The 21755-nt window shown below is 41.3% G+C and overlaps 1 protein-coding gene across 1 annotated transcript in view; it reads right to left on the reverse strand.

Moving 5' to 3' along the window:
- Positions 1-6494: 6494 nt before the first annotated feature.
- LOC139698679 (facilitated trehalose transporter Tret1-like) overlaps positions 6495-21755 on the reverse strand; it is a 48449-nt gene continuing 33188 nt past the window's right edge. Inside the window, exons 3-4 of the mRNA XM_071597552.1 lie at positions 11316-11451; positions 6495-10354 (exon numbers count right to left, since the gene is read on the reverse strand). Coding sequence (XP_071453653.1) covers positions 8949-10354; positions 11316-11451 — 1542 coding nt within the window. The 3' untranslated portion in view covers positions 6495-8948. The remainder of the gene's footprint in view (positions 10355-11315; positions 11452-21755) is intronic.

Below are 21755 nucleotides of genomic sequence, written 5' to 3' on the forward strand. Positions count from 1 at the left end.
CTTCGTGTTCCATTAAGATCCAAACGTAAACAAAGTTCATCGGAAACAAGTCCATTGCACTCGAATTTCCTCTGCTCGTTGAGTAGAGAATGGAGGAAATTAAATTCACGCCATATCCTTCATCCCCATTTGATCGCAATTCGGATGACCCAAAGTCCACACTTCCTATAGCGCCAGAAGTGGAAGAGATGCGGTCGAAATATGGAGGGAATCGGGATTGGTACGGTGGCTGTCGTACTGGCTTCCCACCCAGAGGGCCCGGGTTCAAATCCCGGCGGTGTTGAATATTTGTCAGAGGTATCTCGATCCCTACTAGAGGTGCTTTGTGGAGGTCAATTTGAGTGAGTACACCGTCCGTCGGATGGGACGTTAAGCTGCGGACCCCTTGGCGCCTTTCTTAAAGAGTAGGGTAATGCCGATGCCGGGTTTCTCTCCACCCTTCATCCTTTCCTGTCCATCCCCTATGGCGCAAATGAGCTTAGCCGCCGATCGCCTCCCATAACTACTACTACTAGTACTACGGAATATGGCTCGTCAATTTATGTTAGAAAAGTAAACAGCCTTTGTCCTTAAATCTGGATAAGTAATATACCTCGACGCTGTAACAGAAGACGAACAACTTTCAGTTTGCTTCAAAAGCTTTGAGAGAGCTCGTATGATTAGCCGACAGGTTCCACGATAAGCAGACAGGTTATTTCGTTCTCTTGACTGTAGCGGAGGAAATAACAAACTCGTGATCCAGCGTATAAGTTGAATGGGCCACATAATTTCGTCGCCCGTCTATTGTACACATATTATGTATTTGATAGTGTAGTTTTTCAGTCACATTGGGGAGGAGAGCGTTTTGTGGTGCATGCTCATGTGGTATTGGAGTTTCACATTCTTGCTTGTTGTGTCCTGGCTTGCGTGTTGTTCGGTGGCTTTCGTGCTGCATCCTGGGGTGCAGCTGTTTGTTGGTTTATGGTATATGTATTTGTATGAGTGTTGGATGAAGGGATTTTTGCATGAGTGTGTACGCCGTTGTGGGTTTAGTTTTTCATGTTGTATCGCTTTCGTGTTACATGTGGTATTGTTCCTATTTACTGGTGGTGACCTAACACCCCCCACCACACACCTCTACGGAGGCTTGCGGGGTATTATGTAGATGTAGATAGCAATACATTCTGACATTGATGTAGTGCGTAATGGATGTCGAGCTCTCGTGTCTAGACTCCGAGCTACGAACGGGCACTGCGAAAGGGGCGTGTGAATTCCTCGTGTCCCGAGGAATGGGGTAGGCAGAACAACAAGTACCCTCTTATTCCACAGAAAAGTTTATCGTTTGCCGAAGGCCACAGAGCGTTTTTCCTTCACCTTGTATTTCGGGGACCAACGACCCGATTTCAAACAATTACATTGACCGAACGAACTCCTCTCGCTATCGCACACTCAATGGGGATATATTGAACGCTTGAATGAATGACGATTACATTCATACAAGAAAACGCAGGGCAATGAACTGTTCCCCTTTTTTTTAAAGACATTACCTCAGACACCTCCTCAACTTTGGTGGGAAAAGACACTTTAACTGGTCGACTACCTCCACGAGGAGATGAATATTTGAAGGTTGGACCGTGATGATGTCTGCAAAATTTGAATATTTTTATTGACAAAAACTTGAAAGAGTTTATTCAGCCAAGGGAATGGCATTCAACATCTTCTCAGATTAAAAAAAAAAAGTTCTAAAATCTATTAGCATGATAAAACAAAATGAACTTCCGCAAATTTTGGGTTTTAAGTTTGCCTAATTTACATTTATAACAAGATATTTTCAAAAAAGTGGGCGGTGATGCCATGGAACTATGAACAAACATTGAATGCCGAGAAAAAAAATTACCATCAATATCAGGTGAAAACTTTGCGGCTACGGAAAATAAACCCGAATAATTTTTACTTAGGTCTTAAGGAATCTTAAAGTTGGAATAAGCTTCGTACGAAAAATCAACGTGCGTTTGAAAAATGCTGAACTTTGAACGACGCAAAAATCCTTCACGGATTGATCCAGTTCGTTGACCGAGAAACCCACGAATGCAGTCACCTTTCAAACTGGTCATGGTCACGTCTGAACCACGGAATTTTTAAATTCTGCGTTGAATTGATCTCGCGTGACGACTCCTTTTGATTCATCAGCCGTGATTACCAGATTATCCGATAAAATTGCACCCGACTACTGAACTGATTACTCCTCATCAATGCCCAAGAATGGGCGCCGAATAGGGTACTCCCTTTTGCCGTGAATAAGCCCCAATCTTTCGGAAGATATCTTCTTAAGAGTACGGAGATGGAAAATGCGTGGGAGTAACAAAAAAATAAAATTGTGGATAGGGATATCCTCAGAAGAGGGTTGCTAACTTACCGGTTGCCTGGCACGTACTCGATGATTGACTACCTTCTCTTCCACCGAAAAGGAGCACTTGTTCCCTCTTGAGGGTCAGACCCTTCCCTCTCCAGTTGTTGAGAAAGAGAAAGCCAGTTGACTCCAAAACTCTACTTCCGCTAGAGGGGAGGTATTAACCGCCAAATGACAGCCGATAAAGGGGATGGTAGGGAGGGAATTCGAAGTAAAAATAAAGTGAGACAGGGGTCGCTTATTTCCCAGACGCGCAAACGCACGCCTTATTATCATGGACACGAGTATTGAGAATTTTACAGTTGGAGAAGCACCTATATTCTATTTTTGGGGAGACTATGGAGTTAATTTCATCTGGTCTAATACTATGTCTAGACATTTTATACCAGTAATTGCGAACAAGCCGTCATTACCAAACGAAATCTGCATAGAGAGAATATTTATAATAGATGTAGAGTACTAAGGAAGTAGTGTATTCATACCATTAGATTCTTCCCCAAGTTTCCTATGAAAGGAGGGTTGGGTGGAGACTAGAGGAACTCGTTTAGCCATCGTTTTCGTTTGTGAAGCCAAGAACTGCGCGAAAACACAATAAGTAGAAAATTAATAAAAAAATCGCCATGAATTTAGAGCGATAGATTATATATATTTAGATTTTAATGATTTAATTTGAATTCTATGAATTCAAAATAATTAAAACACCATTGGGGTGGAACCAACAGTGATCGCTCCGCAATAACGATGGATCGCGGAAAAAAATGTAAAAATAGTGCTTTTCAGACTAGATCGGACCCGTAAACTGAAGAAATGTAAGCATATGAACAAATTGATTGACCTACCAGAAATTTTGAGCAGGTTAGTTTAATGGCAAAAAATTTCAAATGCTGAGCTCTAGCGCTGAAGGGGTTGCGAAAAAAGAATGTTTTTTTGACCCACCCTAACATAAAGATTATGGATGAGTCACATATTTCCTTCCATTCTGCTAATATATTTTGCAATACATCTATTATTTCCACCCAAATAACTCTATTGAACATCTTAACGAAATCAATGAAGTTAACACATAACTGATGTTAGCACTATATGTTCCTTTCTATAAGTACCATCATTATAATTGCACGATAAACATGATGTTGCATTACACGTATTTGCTTCCTGAGCATTAACTGGTCATTCCCTAGGTAATCATACTCCAAGTATCATCTCAGCTGCTTGCGAAATCAAAGTTATTGTTCTATACACCTCACATATGGCTGATTTTTCCTCTTTTTTTGGAATGGGGACTAACAATGATCGGACAAAATGTTCAAGCCAGATTCTTCCTTCATTGATCCTACGAATTAGCTCATAAAAATTCTTCCTCCGCGTTTTCCTGGGCCCTTAAGCAGTGCCGTTTCTATTAACGCCCTTTCTACCTCGCAATAAAGTATGCTTCGACGCGAGTGATCCTTATTGAAATCATTTTCCTTTCTCTGTTTTAACTTCTTGGCTTCGCAGCTTTCCATATAGATTCTCTTACTTATTCTTTCCATTATGAGAAAAAACAAATTTTCACTCTCTCAAGATGACGAAATTCCACTACATCTCGCTTGAATCTGTTGAACTCTTACTCTTCTTTAATATTTCCTGCTTCAATGAATAAATTTTCCTGACTTACCTTTAATTGTGTTCACAGATTTTATCTTTTTACTTCCTGAAGGTGCTTTCGCGTTCCTGTATATCACATTAATTTCATCATTTTTCTTTAAAATTTTTATATTCTCGCACAGCGTCTTCCACTATGATTCTTTCATAATATTGGTTTCCCACCTCAGGTTTATCAATTTGCACCCAATTTATTGTTTGCATAATTCCATTTCACGTCTATCTCCTCTATCGTTTCGTCTTTAATCCACAGTTACTTATTCTTTGGCTGTATACTGTTGCTATAGTTTGGTTTGCGGTTTTTAATGTACCTTTTTTGAAATATCCCATCTTTCTTCTAAGTAGTTACCCTTGTCCCTGTCATCAATCATAAATTTTTCATCACCTACTAGTACTCATTTCTTCTCATCCGTGTTAATTCTTTTTCATTCAATTTTCTCAACCGTCTTTACAGTTATATTCACTCGAATCTATCTTTAAACTTTGTTGGGCCTAAACTACGACCGGAATCCACAAAACTTTCCGGGAAACTGTGTAAATTAAATACCCAGTTCTTAAATTTCTACCTCACCATGATATAATCTAAATGATATCTCTCTGATCTGCTGGTATTTTCCATGTCTAAGTGCATTGTGATGTTAAAACCAGCTTTTCGTTATGATTAAACCACTTATTCTGCAGAACTGCAATGCTTTCTTCTTAAGGTAATTCCTTGTTCCTAATCCCTATCTCACTACCTCACCCTATCTATCTCCTGGCCCAATCACTATATTTAATCTTTCCTACTTCAATCAATACATTTTCCTGGCTCATCTTTAACTGTGTTCTTCAATCACTTTCGTTAAGCATCAGTAACCATCAAAATCTACCTTCCAGGGGCATTCATAATTATTACCTCTAATTAATTGTGCATATATCTTCCTCTCTTTCATTATTTGTTGGCATATAGTCCTAAAAAAATGACCAAATTGATCTGTTCAACTTTTACATACGTCTTCTAATAATCTTCTACTCGTCTCCTGCTCTGTACCACGGTTCTTCCCTCCTTTTTTTAATGTTTCTCCCAACACTCGCTGACTCTCTTCCCATCCGCCATGTACGTATAACTCTATGAATGTCACTTCGATCCTTTAACCAAAACCTGATGACCTTCCGTCTCACCTCACATGGCACCAAAATATCTCTATTTTTTCTCTCCGAAATTTCATCTTTAATTAATTTATTTCTATCAAGGGATCATTTTCACTACTGATTTTACCCATTGAAAAATAAGATTAACTGTAAAACATTCACGACAGCGAGTTGAGTTTTTTGTAAATGCTGAATTCTATAAAAATGTGTAAGGAGATGTAAATTTCGTAATTGGTATTTCAGTCAATTCGTACAGACAGCAATATCAACCTTGGAATAAATCGTGGAAGACACACTATCCGAATATTATTCAACTGACCTCGTGCAGTCCGACGAAAAAACGATGCTAGAAATCTTCATTTTCTGGTTTTTGAAACGTCACATCTTCCAAGAAAAATGAAGTATATGAACGTTTAATTACTATCCGCACACAAATAGAATGTATTTACCCACAGACTAGGCACATTAAAATAAAATTGAAAACTCATTTTCTTTCAAGATACCTTTTTTCTTGAAGGTGATACCGATCAGTTCTTTGACAACACCTTGAGTGCACCACCTGAAGGGCAATACATTAGCCTTCCCTCGAAGTGGTGATGCGGGGATGGTGGGAGTGGTGCTACTGCTCACCGTCAACTTCCTGCTCTCAAGGAAGAATAGGTGAGTCTCAGAGAGAGAGAGAGGCAGTCTTCACAGAAATGCCGGAAGGGAATTGTACCACGCTCGGTTTCTGCTTGCTTCACCTCCTCCTATCGTGGTCCAATATCCAATAAATCAGGTCATTGAAATGCAATATTTTCAAAGTGTAAAAAAAAATAGCTTTTCCTGGGATATCGGGATTTAGTTTCTATAACGATCGGATTCCAATCGATACTAATCAGCGGATGACTTAATTGAAGTAACACTTGCAGCATCTTCCGCAGTTCTTTAAATTTGTCAGAGAAATACACCCTTGGGTTTAAAGGTTGACTTCAATCACGTGGACTAAGGCGCAATTTCCATGACTACGATTAACTTAAGTATTGAACCCAATATACCATTCTTTTATGACGACTAGTAATTCAACATAGTAGGCTGGCACCTCGGTAGCTGTTTTGGTCCATGCAAGCCGCTGGATATCGAGGGATCCGGGATCCTAGTCAAGGAGAAATATTCTTACGCTGTAAAAGTCTTGCATTTCGATGACCATCTCTCGATGACTACCGTTGAAGTAACCATCGTGTAATATCCCGTAGTACCTTGATCTTTTTTAAAAATCTGGTTTCTGAAATATAAATTCCAATTCCTAGGAAAATAATTGCACAAATAAAGAAATTTTAGATAAAAAGATTTTTTATTATTTCATTAAAAATCAAATATAATCAATCATGAAAACGTTACACTGTATATATAAACAGGTATAAAATAACAATCATCGTCCTTAACGACAGGACGACATCGCCATTCCCGAGCGTTGATTGAAATGTGGACAAGCTATCAATCGCCCGGGGCAACACGATGAATATCGCGCATACGAAGCCCGACTAAGGTGGACAGAGGGCGCTTGTACGACCGTACGCATCATTTGGGAAATATTGCACTCGAAAGAATTGGCACACAATTGGCCGCTCCGCACAATCCAAGCCAACAACGGATATGTTGGTATGAACTAACAGGTCGAAAACACCTCGCAATGACGGGGAACTCAAATACCTGAGGTCTCAACAGAGACCTGCGGAGCTGTAATAACCATCCGTATATTTTCTAACGAAAATCATTAGCCAGGATGACAGACATCTTTCTCAATCTTTTCCCCAATGAAAGTCCAAAACCAGCAAAATTGGTATTCCCAAGAATGACACTCCTATTCCCCATTAAAATCCCAAAATAGCCTTTCCCATTCATCGATTTTTTAAATAAATTACATATGCGTTCAAAGGGATTTCATTGCAAATTCACCTAACAAGTTGTCATGAGCATGATCAGTTCATGGTTCTCTTTTAGGTAGAGCTAGCCTCTAAATGTTCTTTGTACTTCTCATATGTCATTTTTCAAGAAAAATCTGAATTTCTTGGGAATCGTTTATTTTGACAATCCGTTTCTCATAGAAACCATGTTTGCTGGTAATATTATATTTGGAAAACGAAATTTAATGTGAAGCACAGTTTTTGACAGTTTTTTTATCGAAAATATGCTCCAGGAACAGTGTCATTAAAATCACATTAATGCTACGATATCACAGAATAAAGTCCACTCCTGGAATCTGGATGCTAACTATCACAGATTCTTATTTACACAATTATGAATCTTCGTATTGTTCACAAGAAAATTTATTGGAAAGGTAGATGCCAATTATGTTTGACACTGGCGTCGACAATCGCTCTCTAAAGATTCAAGATCATGGAAGGAGGGGGGATTACGAGAGGGGATGCCGCTAATCATGAAGGCATCCCCAATAAGAAGAGGCCCGAGTCGAGAAGTCGTACTTTCGTCATAAAAGGTAAGTACTCGGGGTACTTTCCCCTTAACCCAGGAACGACGTGACCCCGACTAATCTCCCGAGGGGGATAAGGCAAAAGGAATCAAAACGAATTTAATCGGGAGGAATTGAATTATTTTGCTTACATGACGTTATTGAAATACTTGTGCTATCATCCACTGAGCTTTGAGCTCTATGCATACTATAAACGAGTTGCCCGAAATATGTGAACTGTTAATTCCTGTATATAACTTTTATTGATCCCCTCTTTCGGCATCATTCATGATTTCCCACGCGCTCATCGTCTTCGGTGGTCGGCGTTAGTCGGCGCGAAACTGCAGTACCACCAATGACCTCGACGGCATTCCCAAAACTAGTGACCTCCAGTTCAGTGCCGTGCTCCCCGCTTTAGGAATGCAATTGTTTCGGAGAGAATCCCTTCTCTCTCGACAAATACAAAACACTTGATTACTTGTTATTCATCTGACTTATCTTTGAGTATTTTCTCTTCAATTTGCTATCGGCACTTGCACATCTTGTGGAGGTAGATCAACCACATTTCTCCAATAAACACTTGGAAAAGCCTAAATATTCAAGAGCGTACGCAATATTTTAATTCACCGAGGTGCTACTACGGAACCCACATTCACAGCAGTGTACGCCTTTCAATAAAACCAATCCACTTGTAATATTTCTAGACGAAACTGAGAATGTAGATTTCACAATACTCTCCAGTCGATTTACTGCTTTGGAGACTTAGTGAATTAGGGAGGTGGAAGAAGATTATGCTGCCGTCTTGCCGATGGCATTCTTGAGAACCTAGTGAAATTGAGCACGTAAAGAATTTCTCAAGCGATATCTAGCCTCTTTTGAGCAATTTCAAGTGAAAAACAAATTTTCAATTGAAGACCCTCGGTTTCCCCCTACGTAACACCCGAGGACCCCGCTGGCCCCTTCAGGCTCACTAACGCCTGTTTATGAGTCTAGAACTGGGAACGAGGAGATCGAAAAGGCATCGACAGCCGATTTAAGGCGAAACACTAGCGCGAAAGGTCCGAGGGAACGGCTGACAAGTGACGACCCCTTCAGGCCATCTAGTCAAAGGTCTCCAAAAAATAAATAGTCCCTAGTGAAGGACCCACATCACGATCCAACCGGGGACCGCCACGCAACGCACAAAATAGTATCCTCTCGATTAATACTTGTGGTCCCTGGTAGAGCCCCCATCTCTCCCGCTCAGACGAGGATGGCCCTCCGAAGGGCACTGCGGGAGTGGGAGAGAGCGGAGACTGAGGGAGGAGAAGGGTGTTTTTGACGCCGTCGGTCTCACACGACCACTCCGCTGCCCTCCTTCCGCCGCCGTCTACCCTGGAACGCCTCTTCTATCTCCTGCAGCGTCCGCCCCTTAGTCTCGGGAAGACAGAAGTGCAGTAGTAGGGTGCCCACCAGGACCACGCCGCCGTAGACGCAAAATGCGCCGCCCATTTCCAGGGAGGCAAACAGGGCAGGCGCCGTCTTCACGACAGAGAAGAAAGCGAGGAATCCAACGCATGAGGTGACACCGGAACCAAAACCTCTGCCCGCCACTGGGAACACCTCGCCCGTCATCACCCACGGGAGTGGAATGAGCCCAGTCGTCGAGAAGAGCACATAGAGCACAAGACAGACAACCGGCGCCCAAGCCCAGGCGAAAGCCGCAACGTCTGCCACCTCCTCCGCCACTTCCTCGACCAGCGAGTAGTTGGCGGGGAGGTTCCACGAAGAAGCGCCACCGAGGGTCGCGTTGACTTCAGCTGAGAGATTTCCACTGCCAGCGTCCCAGGACTTTCCGCCCGCTGAGGCGGGCGCCTTGAGCATGAGGAGGACGGCGAGGGCAATTAGGGAGAGCGAGGAACCGATGCCCGAGGCCATGGCAAGGGGCCGCCGGCCGCAGCGTCGTAAGAGAATGCAAGCAAAGACGGAGGCAAGGATTCGGGCGGCGTCAACGGCGCCCGTCGCCGTGTACTCGTCAACAGTAGCGCCCGCGTCACCGGAGGCAGTTGCCTTAAAGATGTCAACGGTGTAGAAGGTGACGGCGTTGACCCCGCACCACTGCTGCACGAAGAAGAAGAGGTTCATGATGAGGAAAGGTTTGATGAACGAGGGTCTCCGAAGTAGTGAGCCCCAGCGGCGCAACCATCCATCCTCGGCCGTTGAAGTCTCCGGGGCCTTGTGGCTACCGTCCTTTGATAACAATGCCTCCAGCTCCTTCTCTGCCTCCGGACCAGTACCTCTCAACATGCGGAAAACCCGGGCAGCCTCACGCAATCGGCCCTGCGATGCCAGCCACAGGGGCGATTCGGGTGAGAGGAAGGTGAGCAGGGCCGCCAGGGCCGGCACCACGGCGGCAACCCCCGCGGCCGTTCGCCATGGCAGCATGGCACCGATAAGGTGAGATGCGGCCACGCCAATTGACACAGCCAGTGACACGGAGGCGAGTAGGAAGCCCCGATTGGCGGGTGAAGACGTCTCGCCGATGTAAACCATTCCGGGGGCGCCGAGCAGGCCTACGCCGAGACCCGTAAGGGCCCGTCCGAGGCACAAGGCGAGCACGTTGGGGGCTGCGGCCTCAAGTATCCAGCCAATGGCGAAGGGGATGCAGAGAAGGATGATGGTAAGACGACGGCCGATCTTCTCCATGAGCAGTCCTCCGAGTAGGCACCCGGGGGCCATGGGCAGGGCGGCCGTACTGGCTGCGGAGAGAGGAGAGGAAGAAAGGTTAGGAACGTCAGGTTGTTTGATTGAACCACGAAATCCAGCGGTTCTTCCTCCACCCTTTTTATCATCTTGTAAAAGTAGGCTAGGCCTTTGCAAAATACGGAGAGATAAGTAACTGCAGATACAGATGAGGTAACTGAATTGCAGCCCAATAATTCCAACTAGCCATGAGTAGTCTTATTACGACGGCAAATAGAGAGACGGATTATCTGGTACTAAATGAGTACAAATGCCCTTAAATGGGGAGATGAAAATATATTTGTTAACTAATTTCCTTTTCACTACTAACGTCGGACGCATTTGGACTTTAAAAGAATTCAGAACATTACACTAATAATTAATATTTGAAAGCAAGAAAACGAAACAGATATATCAATTTCGCTTAAACAGGCCTGATCGTAATTAAGAGAAAAATAAGAGTGTACGTAAGAGTTCACGGTATGTTTACCAGCATTTTAAAGTCATGTGACACAAATCTATTTCAGTTAACCCTGACAATTTCAGTTTTTCTTGTTTCACTGATGATTTCAGGACCAAAATTTATTCATGAAAACTTTGTGAGTTTACTTTTGATACTTTTGCCACTGTCATTTCCTCGTTTACTGTGAATGTGGGCCGCTTCGGCATGTCGTGTACAGCCATAAAAGATTCGTACGAGTACGTACACCCATGACCTTCTTTGCCTGCACATGTTTTCAAGTTTATGTCCAGGGTTGGGAAAATTATTTTTTAAATATAGTTTTTATTATTGATGAATTTTCAAAAAATATATATTTGTTTTAGTCGAGAAATTTAAAAAAAATATCCTTTTTAGGAGAAGTTTTTCTTCGAATACTGGGAAGGGAGGGATAGTCTTTCCAGGGTTTTTCATCGGGGCCCTCAAACCCTGGATATTTCGTTAAAATCAGCGGAAAGCATTAAAAACAGGGAACTCACCGATCCACGAGCCCTCTTCTATGGTAATGGCAAAATTGGATTCCGGGTGTGACAACTGTGGAAGAAGTACTGCGGAGAAGCCGGAGGTCATTCCGGAGCTCACGGTGGCGATGACAGTGCCGGAGGCGGCAAGGACCTGTGAGAAGGAAGGAAGTTCAGTATGAAACACTGGTTACGAGAACGGAGGCACAGCACCAATGACTTGTTTTGAAAAATATGAACGTTTATGAACATTAAAATTAATGTTAAAACTATAATTATTTACACTGTCTAAAAAAAATCTTTTGACCACTATTGTGCTCAAGAACGAGGCAAATTATGTTCTCCAAATCTTTTGGGGTTGGGTAGAAGAATGGACTATTTAGTCTCAATCTCGCCCCATTAAAGACATTTTATCATTATTATTATTTTTATTAAATTTCAGGAACTTCCGGAGATGAAAATTTCATTTCCTGCTTATTTCCAACATAAATGTTTAACTAATGATATAAGACACCCGAGGGCACTTGATGTTTATGTTAATCTATATTCAGGGAAGCCAAAACCATGCATACGAGTACTTACATTTAATATGGCTCAAATTATTCTCATAAAAGAGTTTGTAAGCATGATTTCTTTAATTATATCAAAAGATTGGCCCATATGTGGATTTTTTTCAAATTTATAATTGCACTTTTACCCCAGCAAAAAATAAAATGAACGCATGCATATGCAAACTTCCATAAAGAAGTGATATTAGCAAAACATCAGAAGTGGATACTAATGATTCACCGAGAATCCAGAGAGAACCAGGTCAGTGAATGGTCAAGACGAAAGAAAAAACGAATTATTTTCACCAGGAAGTGATTGAATTCGTTTTAAGAGGACAGCCGAAAGAAAGTCGGACGTCTGAACTGATGATGACCTGAGAATGGCTACGTGGAGGAGATGTGTGTGTGCACAGATAAAGACGTGATGTTACTCCGAAACCGAAGAAACTCGGAACAGTCATTGAAATAGATTGTATTGTGAACCGGAATTAGCGTAAAATCATATTTAAGCATGCTGCTGAGCATTAAAGATTACAGATGGAGAGTATAGAAAAAATTAAATGAGTGAACTAATTAACAAAACTAAGGTCTTGTCATTTCGACCCAGGAAGGAAAATTAATTCAATTCAATCACATGAGTAATCCCTTAGTTCCAATATTTTCATTACAAATAAATACAGGCGCGAAAGGAAACGTGAACATGGTTAAACTTTCGAATTCCTCAATGTGAAGGACAGGGTGTGGACGTGGCAATTCATCCGACAGAACAAGGTCAGAATGTATTATTGACCTTGAGCGGCGATAGTTCATATTTCCTACTACTGATTAGACGGATATTCTTTTAATGGAACCTCTGAATTGAAAAAATAATAAATAACTTCTCTTCACATTTGATTCGTTCAGGATTTGTATCCAATATTAAACGATGAGACAGAGTTAACTCTGCTTTGATCCACGACTGTCATGTTCATCGCTGCCCAAAATTTTGACGGGTGGAAACAGCAGGTGTCCGACTTACGATGTTGACGTCGGGTCACGTAAGCGTGTGGCACGTTAATACCAGTGTTCAACCGTGTTTTTCTATCACGGTCACACACATGAAGGATTTCCACATAGCAACGTGGCAATTTTCCAAGATATTAGTTTTTTTCGCTACGGAACGCGTGTCGAAGAAATGCGCTCAATATACTCCTACGTGCGTGAAATATCGTTGGAGATCTCCCGCGGGAGGTAAACCCGACTATTAACGCGAAGGGAGAAAGGTAGGCGCAGGTCGCCAAAACACACCCAATCCCCCTTCCCCGTTACCTTCTCTCGTTCCATCCCCAGGGGTGAGGGGTTTTTCCATTTCTTTCTCAACCTCCCTCTTAGCCATAGTTTAGGTTAACCTAGTTTAAGCTTCTGGCAGAAAGAGGGACAAATTTAGCGCTCCTTAATCTACTTCTCTGCTACTTAGTACTGATACTGACAACTTTAATTGAACTTGTTTATGAAAAACCGTTCCCTGTCGGCTTTGATTTCTTGTTAAGTTAAGGTTTCACATTTTATTCCTAGTTTTACGTTTCTCCTCCTCACAAACCACACTTCCGCTTCTTTCCAATGCTATGCGTTTCTTGCGTACAATGACCGGTAAAGGTGAGATTCCACTCATCGGGACGGTTTATACTTGCCAGTTTGGGCAGTCAATGAACATTTCGGGCGACATTCCATTACACCTTCTATTCTTTCGTTCCCTTGCCACCCCCGGAGGCAGGCTTCTGAGGCGGAGAAGGTGGGACCAGCGCCCTGCCCCCTCTGAGCAAAGTCGCTTATCAATCAATGACATCCGACTACCCTCCGTACAGCATAAATGCTCCGAAGGCAGATTCAGATTGAAAGGAGAATTTAAAACCATTAATTAATTTTTCCAATATTCAGTCATTACTAACATATAAAGCGTTTCGATACTCAAAACGTTATTTTCAAAATCCGGAAAAAGGTCTATATTGCTAATTGTTATAGTACCTGGGGATGACGTTATTAACTACGAAACACTTTGTATTTATTCAAGGGAAAGTAATCGTGAAAAAATAACAACATCTATTTTGATTTAGCATAAATACTAACAAATCGGAGCCTGTCACATTATTGAAAATTCCGACAGCATTCCTTCCTATGTCAAGAGAGAGGCACGCATAATGACATGTCTCCCCCTCAAACCATATACCTTAGTCTACCCCCAAGCCGGAGACGTGAGAGGGAAATGCATGAAATGTCATTCCACGGCAAAACTTTAACAAAACGGAAATGATAGTCACACTAAAAATATCGGAATGGTCGAGACAAAAACTAGTTTTTTATCGAAATAATGAAGAAAGGCACTGCTTATGCTATCTTACACATATTTTGAGTTTGAACTAATCACTTTTAGGCCAAGTGTGCACCGAAATGTGAAATGCCCCTTACGTCCCGCGAGACGATTGGCTCACCGAGCTTCATTCCATCTACTCGCGCCACTCCCCACAGGATTAGAATATATGGTTCTGATGACATTGGGACATGTCGTGAAACCGGAAATTGCTCTTCAAGTACCTACATGAAAGAGAAATACAACCCCCCACAACTAGTTTTGACCACATCTCAATAGAATTTAATAAAAAAAGAAGGATTGTCATAAAATAATACTAAAAATAATAATACTTATACCATTTTTACGTAAAAACTGAGATTTTTCGCAAAAACGGCATCCTAAGTCAGTTTATATCCTGGTCTTGCTCCGATGAATGCCGCCACAACTTTGATATCAACGAGCCTACGAACAGAATGAGTGAGTGAAACATGTTAAAAACGTGACTTTTCAAATTTGTTCGTTGGTGTGGACGGTTAGGTTTTCGTAAACCCATACCCCACGGTGCGACTGGGGCCCCCAAGAGATAGCAGCACTCGACGCGGACATCAGGAGGTGCGCCTGGGGCCGTGAAGCAGACTCCTGATCCCGGAGGCGGCGGGCGGGTCGAGGCAATCTGAGCGGGTGACCCTGAACCATAACGCGGAACAGCGCGCGGTCCACTTCGAGGGGGAAATGACTATGCATTAATCCCACTCCCATATGAAGAGATGGATTAATCAATCCCCTCTGCAATATGCTTATCCCAGCGTGGAAAATGAACAAACGCTCGAAGATTCGAATGGACGATAAAATTAATGAAGATTTGGCAACGGTGCGTGACGAACCGAAGGCGATCACGGCTCCCCGTCGCCTGGAAACCCGCACGTGCGACGCTCATGGCCACCTCCTTTGTGGCGCACACACCCTCAATCACCTCGCAGGCCCTTTTGAGGACCACCATATGCTTAACACGGGAGCAATGCCAAGCCGAAAGTAACTTGCAGCACCTAAAACGTTTGAGGCAACTATTCATCCTCTGCTCGCACCTCGGGAGGTTTCAGAGACTCGATCCTGTCCCAAACGTAATGAACGATGTCCATCTATCCATCATCTCCATTCGCATCCACGGCAAAAATTAAATTTAGGGAGATCGCTATACGATAATTCTCTCGTGAATTGACACAAACTCTTTCTTTCGCCACCCTAAAAAATTCTGAACAGTGGTCAGATGTTCCAATGGAACTACAATTTAACCGATCAAAAGTCGACTCTGTACAGTGGCTAATTATTATGCGAGTCGGAAATTCATGCCGGTACAGGTCGTCATCAATATTTAATCATTTGCAATCCACGCCACACACGACCCTTGCAATTGTTTTCCAGACTGTTCATACTATAAGACAAGACTAAGAGAAGACCCTGTTCATAATCCCTGGAACTTGATTCTAGTGCATAACAATTTTGCGCTTTTCCGCCGATAATACATTCAAGTGTATTTTCAGTTGATTAAAAACACAATTCAATCCAATTATATGGTTAATCACACGATACGTTACTCGATGAAGTGTTGTTGAGTAACAACTGTTATTCGCCATTAAGATTGCTTTCCTCAATAGCAATTAAATATATTCCCCTGGTAATCATTAAAAAATTCAAATGCACCCGTAAAATGTTTTCTTTTCCAATGGAATTCCGATGGCTCAACTTTCCGACCAAGACAAACAAGCAACCCAGCTACGCACGCACCACTTATCTTCCCTCCACACTCCCACTTCCACTGAGCCATTCGTCTCTCGCTTTCAGCGTCCCACCCCGAAAAGGCAACTTCTCCCTCCTCGCAAGACAGTGCAAGTTAAACTCTGCACCATGTAGAAGTTGTATGGCGGAACTGAGAAGGAAGTGGTCACGCAATCCGTTGATGAAATTGCACCCCTTCTGGAAGAGAAGTCTTTACAAACCAACGTGGCATTAGAAAAAGGTTAATTCTAAGTATCTAAAAGTGAGCTTCGACGCATTTCCAAGGTGATGCAAAAGGAAATGAAAAAGGCAATTTGTAAGACATCTCTCACATCAGCTTTTCCAGATGAAATTATATATATGACGTTTTATAAATTATTATTATTATTAGGTAATCTACCGGTTAAAGTAGCTTTTGGATGGACACTGCTATACTACCATATAAAATGCTTTATATATATATATATATATATATATATATATATATATATATATATACCTGTATATATATATACATATACATATATATATATATATAGATATACCTGTATATATATGTATAAAAATATATTTATATATTATATATTATATAAATATATATATATACATATGTATATGTATGTGTTTTTGCGTGTGTGTATGTGTGCGTGACGCCTTGGCCTTATTGAGGTAAGTTTTTTTGCCTTTGAAGGATGGTGATTGCGACCATGGTGACAGGGTAGTAATTGGTCTTTAGCTATCATTGACAGATTATGGACTGATTATTGGACCTTGGGATAGTCAAATCATCAAATATTAAGAAAGAAAAATTGAAATACAAGTATTATTTTATATTTTATCAAGTTATTACTCGTGGAAGATAATTGTGCCGTTTATTTTCACTTGTGAATTTCGAAACATGCTCATACTTTACGAATTCATGTCATTTTGACAACTTAAACTTATTGTTTTGTCATTATTGAAGTAATGGTCACGTATAGGAACCCTACTCGCAGCAAAGTAAATAGTCCATACAGATATATTGAGTAAAGAACACTAAATGATTTTAAAAGGGTTAAGACAAATTTCGTCCTCACTTTCAGATATTTACACAGGGATTAAATTTTACAGATGTAATTCAGTATTTGACGTATTATGGACCTGGTAATCCAGTAAGAAAAGTGCTAGGCTCCTGACCGGAGGACCCGGTTTCAATTCTGTGGGACTCATCGGAGCAAGGCCTCAGCTGCACCCAAACTGGGTGATTTTTCGGTTACCAGAATTTTCCTGAGAAACCATAGGCGGCCGAAGGAAAGGAACTGCCCCCCTACCCTGATGCGTGAATTTCATACGCCTTATGGGGGTTAGTAATAGATGAGACCTACCGTCACCTATCAAAAGGGTTAATAACAGTGGTTATGTGGTATAATTATATCCCGAAATGGGCTACATCAGGTCACCGTAGTTACGGCCAATCATCTAGCTCCTCTGTTCGACATATTTTTAAAAATTTTAATGCGACAATTAACTATTGCGCACATGCATGCACGGGGCAGCGAAAAACGCTTTGCAAACCCAACGGCCTTCAAACGAGAGTGTGAAAGTAAGATGCCCTCAAGCGTTGAATGTTTACCGTCACACTCGTAAACTATATTTAATATTATTTCAATGCCTACAAATTTATTGAAAAGCGCGAGATTTTTTTCAACGCTGGGTTTGGAAATATCTTGACTAAATCAAATAAAAGAACTGCATACATTAATCTTTAAGAACTAAGGAAAAAAATTTCGAGATAAAGAAAGATAACATCATGAATTTCGTAGTTTCACGAGTGATAAGTTAGAATTCCAAATCATGCTTAAATGATTCCAACTGTACCACTAGATAACAATTTTTCACGGACTAGATTTGGGTTGCACTATATCATCTTCAGGTGAGTCTGAAGATTAATTCGTACTTTACCTGAAGAAGATGTGGCGCTACAGACGGTCCTGAATGTAAGTACATCGAAAGCTGGTGGAAAAAATTAAAATTTTACATAGTGGGAAGGTTCTATTATTTGGTTATTGAATAACCCCACTGTTGACTGATTAAGGACGATATCTCCAAAAATAGGTTCGCAACGTATCGGTTCGCCACGAATTATGTCAACGGTAAAAACATACGGCAGTCGGCTGTTCAGTGAAGTCGTTTTGTGTTAACAACGATCGTTCCTTGAAGCAATACCCGAAAGTTATGGGAATAGTGCATATGTAAATTTGATTCGCTTATTATTATAGAGATCTGTCGTTTAAGGTCGATTTCTGATGACTTCCAAATTTCTCAGTTTCGATTAACAAAACTTTTCCTGATATCCGAATCTAAAACAAACTCTCCTACAATTCCACATACTTTCTTTCTCCCTTCATTCCGACCAATATGCGCCTAGCGTATTCCTCGACGTCTTCCTTGCGTGACTGGTGTTATTTCCTTCATCGTATTCTTCAACACGCCATCATCAGTCCAAATGATGTACAATCCAGGGTCTCCTTTAGATTTCTCCCAACTATCTCCTCTCCTTCCCTTCATTTCGTATCCACACTGCAAGTCTGCACATTAATGTAAACTTTCATTCCTCTGTGGTTTAAAATCTTTGGAAATTCATTGTCATATTCAGAAGAACGCACACTTGAGACTATGTCTACGGACGAAGATTCTACGTATCAAATGCAGAATAACGTACGTTTTCGATGCAAGAGCTTGTAGTTAAAGCGATAGTGAAAACCGAACCTTGAATTTCAAATGACTGTACCCATGTTCTAGCAACTGAATAATCGCCAAAGTTTAACACTACTCAACACACCCGGCACCGTATACCGTATAGCTTTGCGTTCCTCGGGAGATGCATGTTCATTTTGGTGTTCCTCAAAGAATCGAAACAATGGGCCGTGTTATCTTTTTTCATGAACCTAAAGCGCAACAATGAGGAAAGGACCTCGCGGGAGTGGGTGAGTGGGGGGGGGAGAAGGAGGGAGGGCGCATGGGTGTGGGTGGGGGGAATGAGGGGCGGTGTCGTCGCGTGCGCTGGAGGGGAGGGCGGAGTCGCCCGTGAGTGGGGAGAGCAATCTAATCGCGGGCCCCGCCCCCCATTCTCCCTCCTCCTAACTCTCCCGCTTCCCTCCAGCCCTCGTTTCGCAACGGAGAAGAGCAAGCACCACGCGACTCAGCTCGCCGACCCCCTTCCTCCGAATCGCGGCACCCGCTCCCGTCTCATCGGATGCTTCTCTCTCTCTCCCGGAAACTAAAGCGTCGCGGCAAGCATACATATACTCGTATGAGCCTGCGCGAAATGTTCGTCCGGAGAAACCCGAATGGTGTAATACATCACTGGATGAACGGGAATCTGTTTAAGCGTATGTATATGTATATATATATATAGAATATATATATAAATAAATAAATATATATATATATATATATGTAATATATATATATATATATATATATATATATATATATATATATTGCGCAGATTTCAATAATACCCCTTCATTTCGGAAACATATACGTATACATATACATATATATACATATATATAAATCATGTATATGCAACCATAAACACATTAATTAACCCGAAGGTCTCTTTGGTTGGTGATTGTAGAGTTCACCCAGTACTAAGCCCAATACGGCGTGCGAAATCCACATATCAGGGTAGGGGGGCCAGTTCCTTTCCCTGTGCCGGTTATGGTTTCCCAGGAAGATCTGGCACCCGAAAAACAACACAGCTTGGGTGGAGCTGCAGATGCCCAGAGAGGCTTGCCCGGGAATCGAACCCGGGCCCTCCGGTCAGCAGTCCAACGCTTTATACCCCTGGACTACCACGAAGAACTCACACGAGGGTTGATTATTACTTTCGCTGGCACGACTTTCTTCAGTGTAAGGTATAGAAATTAAATTTCCCTCGCGCTTCCACTGAGCAAGGTGAGTGTGCCATTTAAAATTTATCCTTGTGTGAATTTCTATCTTTGTTATGTGCCTTTGTTGTGTTTATATATATATATATATATATATATATATATATATATATATATATATATATATATATATATTATATACATGCATAAACACAAAAAGAAAAACAAACTCATTTGTTATCCTTTTGTCAACTAATTTTTTAACACCTACATATATTCAATAAATTTAACAAATTCCATAAAAATATTTTGTTAATAGATTTCCTTCTTCTCTGTAAATGGAAAGTCTATATGGGGACTTTAAATTGGATTTGCGGAGAACTTGCCTTCGAAGAAACTAGTGAATATGAAACTCCGATAAAGAATGCCTTTTCGTGTAACCAGAAAGAATTTTCATGAAAACGAAAAATGTATTCGTTTTATTAAGCGTCATTTCGTGTCAACCATTTCGGTAAAACGAATTAAAATGGAAATTTTAATCAACTCCGATTACTTGTAGACAGTTTTTTCAATGCACAGTGATTGATTTTCTTAACTATTGCCTCTTGTCAGGCGTCGGAAGTTAACGGAGTGTGCTGAACCATTCATGGTAAACAAGTGTAAGTCAAGTCAAAAAATGCCAAGACGTGCATTGAGAACCTCCTACAGACCCCCGGAGACCGTGGTGGCCAGTCGGTGGTTAGTCTGACGCTCCATGCATTCCGTATGCGTGTCACTCCCGGCGAGGGCCACTTCCAGCGAGTGCTTGACGACGGTATGTGGCCTTCTGTTCGCTATCTTGATCGCGTACATCCATGCTCACCTCAGCCAGTAATCCCATACGTGCGTATTCGCACGCATTTTGCGGTTGGGGACATTCGTCTATCACCTTAAGCGTGTCTCCTCTTGACCAAACCAAATTCGAATGTTAACTTGTGTGCCAGCTGAAATGATTGAATCTCCTGATTGCACTCAACTTTATTTCCCCTCCAATGATTCTTTAAGCTCTTAAATGGACCCAAAATTGATAATTTTAATAATATATCTTAGTGCCTTCCCTTTGTTACTATCGAAGTTATCTTTAGGGACTATACTAAAATCAAATCTCTCACGGACATAAAATCTGACTTAAGGCAATTTTCCATGTTGTTGTTTTGTATGTTGCATTGTTCCTTTTTACGGTTGGTGACCTAGCACCCCCCGTCACTCGCCCTTGCGGCGGCTTGCGGGGTATATTGTAGAGGTAGATGTAGTTATATTCTTACAACATCCTATTCTGTTATTTTATTTTTAAAGTAATTTATTCGACGAAGACTATTGATTCATTTGGGGACATTAGACATGATGACAACGTCTAAGTTATACTTTTCAAATATTTCTGTAACATGTAAAGTGTTCTTTGAAATAATCTCTTGATTTTATTAAGCTACAACTTAAGGAACATTGTTTCATCAACGCTGGTCACCAATATACATTTCCTTAATGAAGGAAAATGAAGTTAAGATAGTCAATAATATTTCCAATTAATGAATTAGCATTTGTCTCATAATACCTTTTTATATTTTTCCCTTTGATGCTTGATAAATGTTTACAAGTGTTGCAATTCTATAAAATATCTCGTTTTGAGGAAAAGGGGACGTGATTGTTGTCTCACATAACCTAGGTAAAATAAATTATCCATCAATAGTCCATGTTATAGAGATGGCTCAGGTGATATCGTCCAATTCTTATTTTATTAAGTGTTGCAATGAATGCAACGTAATACGATTAGCGTATTATCTGCAAGAGATTTAATAAAACTGTTTACATTTTTCAAATGTCCCATGAACAACTTTATCACAAGCAGACGTCTTTGAAGAGGACAAGACAGAATTCGGCTGTTTATGATACA

The sequence above is a fragment of the Hetaerina americana genome, unplaced genomic scaffold, assembly GCF_022747635.1.
Source record: "Hetaerina americana unplaced genomic scaffold, ioHetAmer1.1.p SCAF_9, whole genome shotgun sequence".
Lineage (NCBI taxonomy): Eukaryota > Metazoa > Arthropoda > Insecta > Odonata > Calopterygidae > Hetaerina > Hetaerina americana.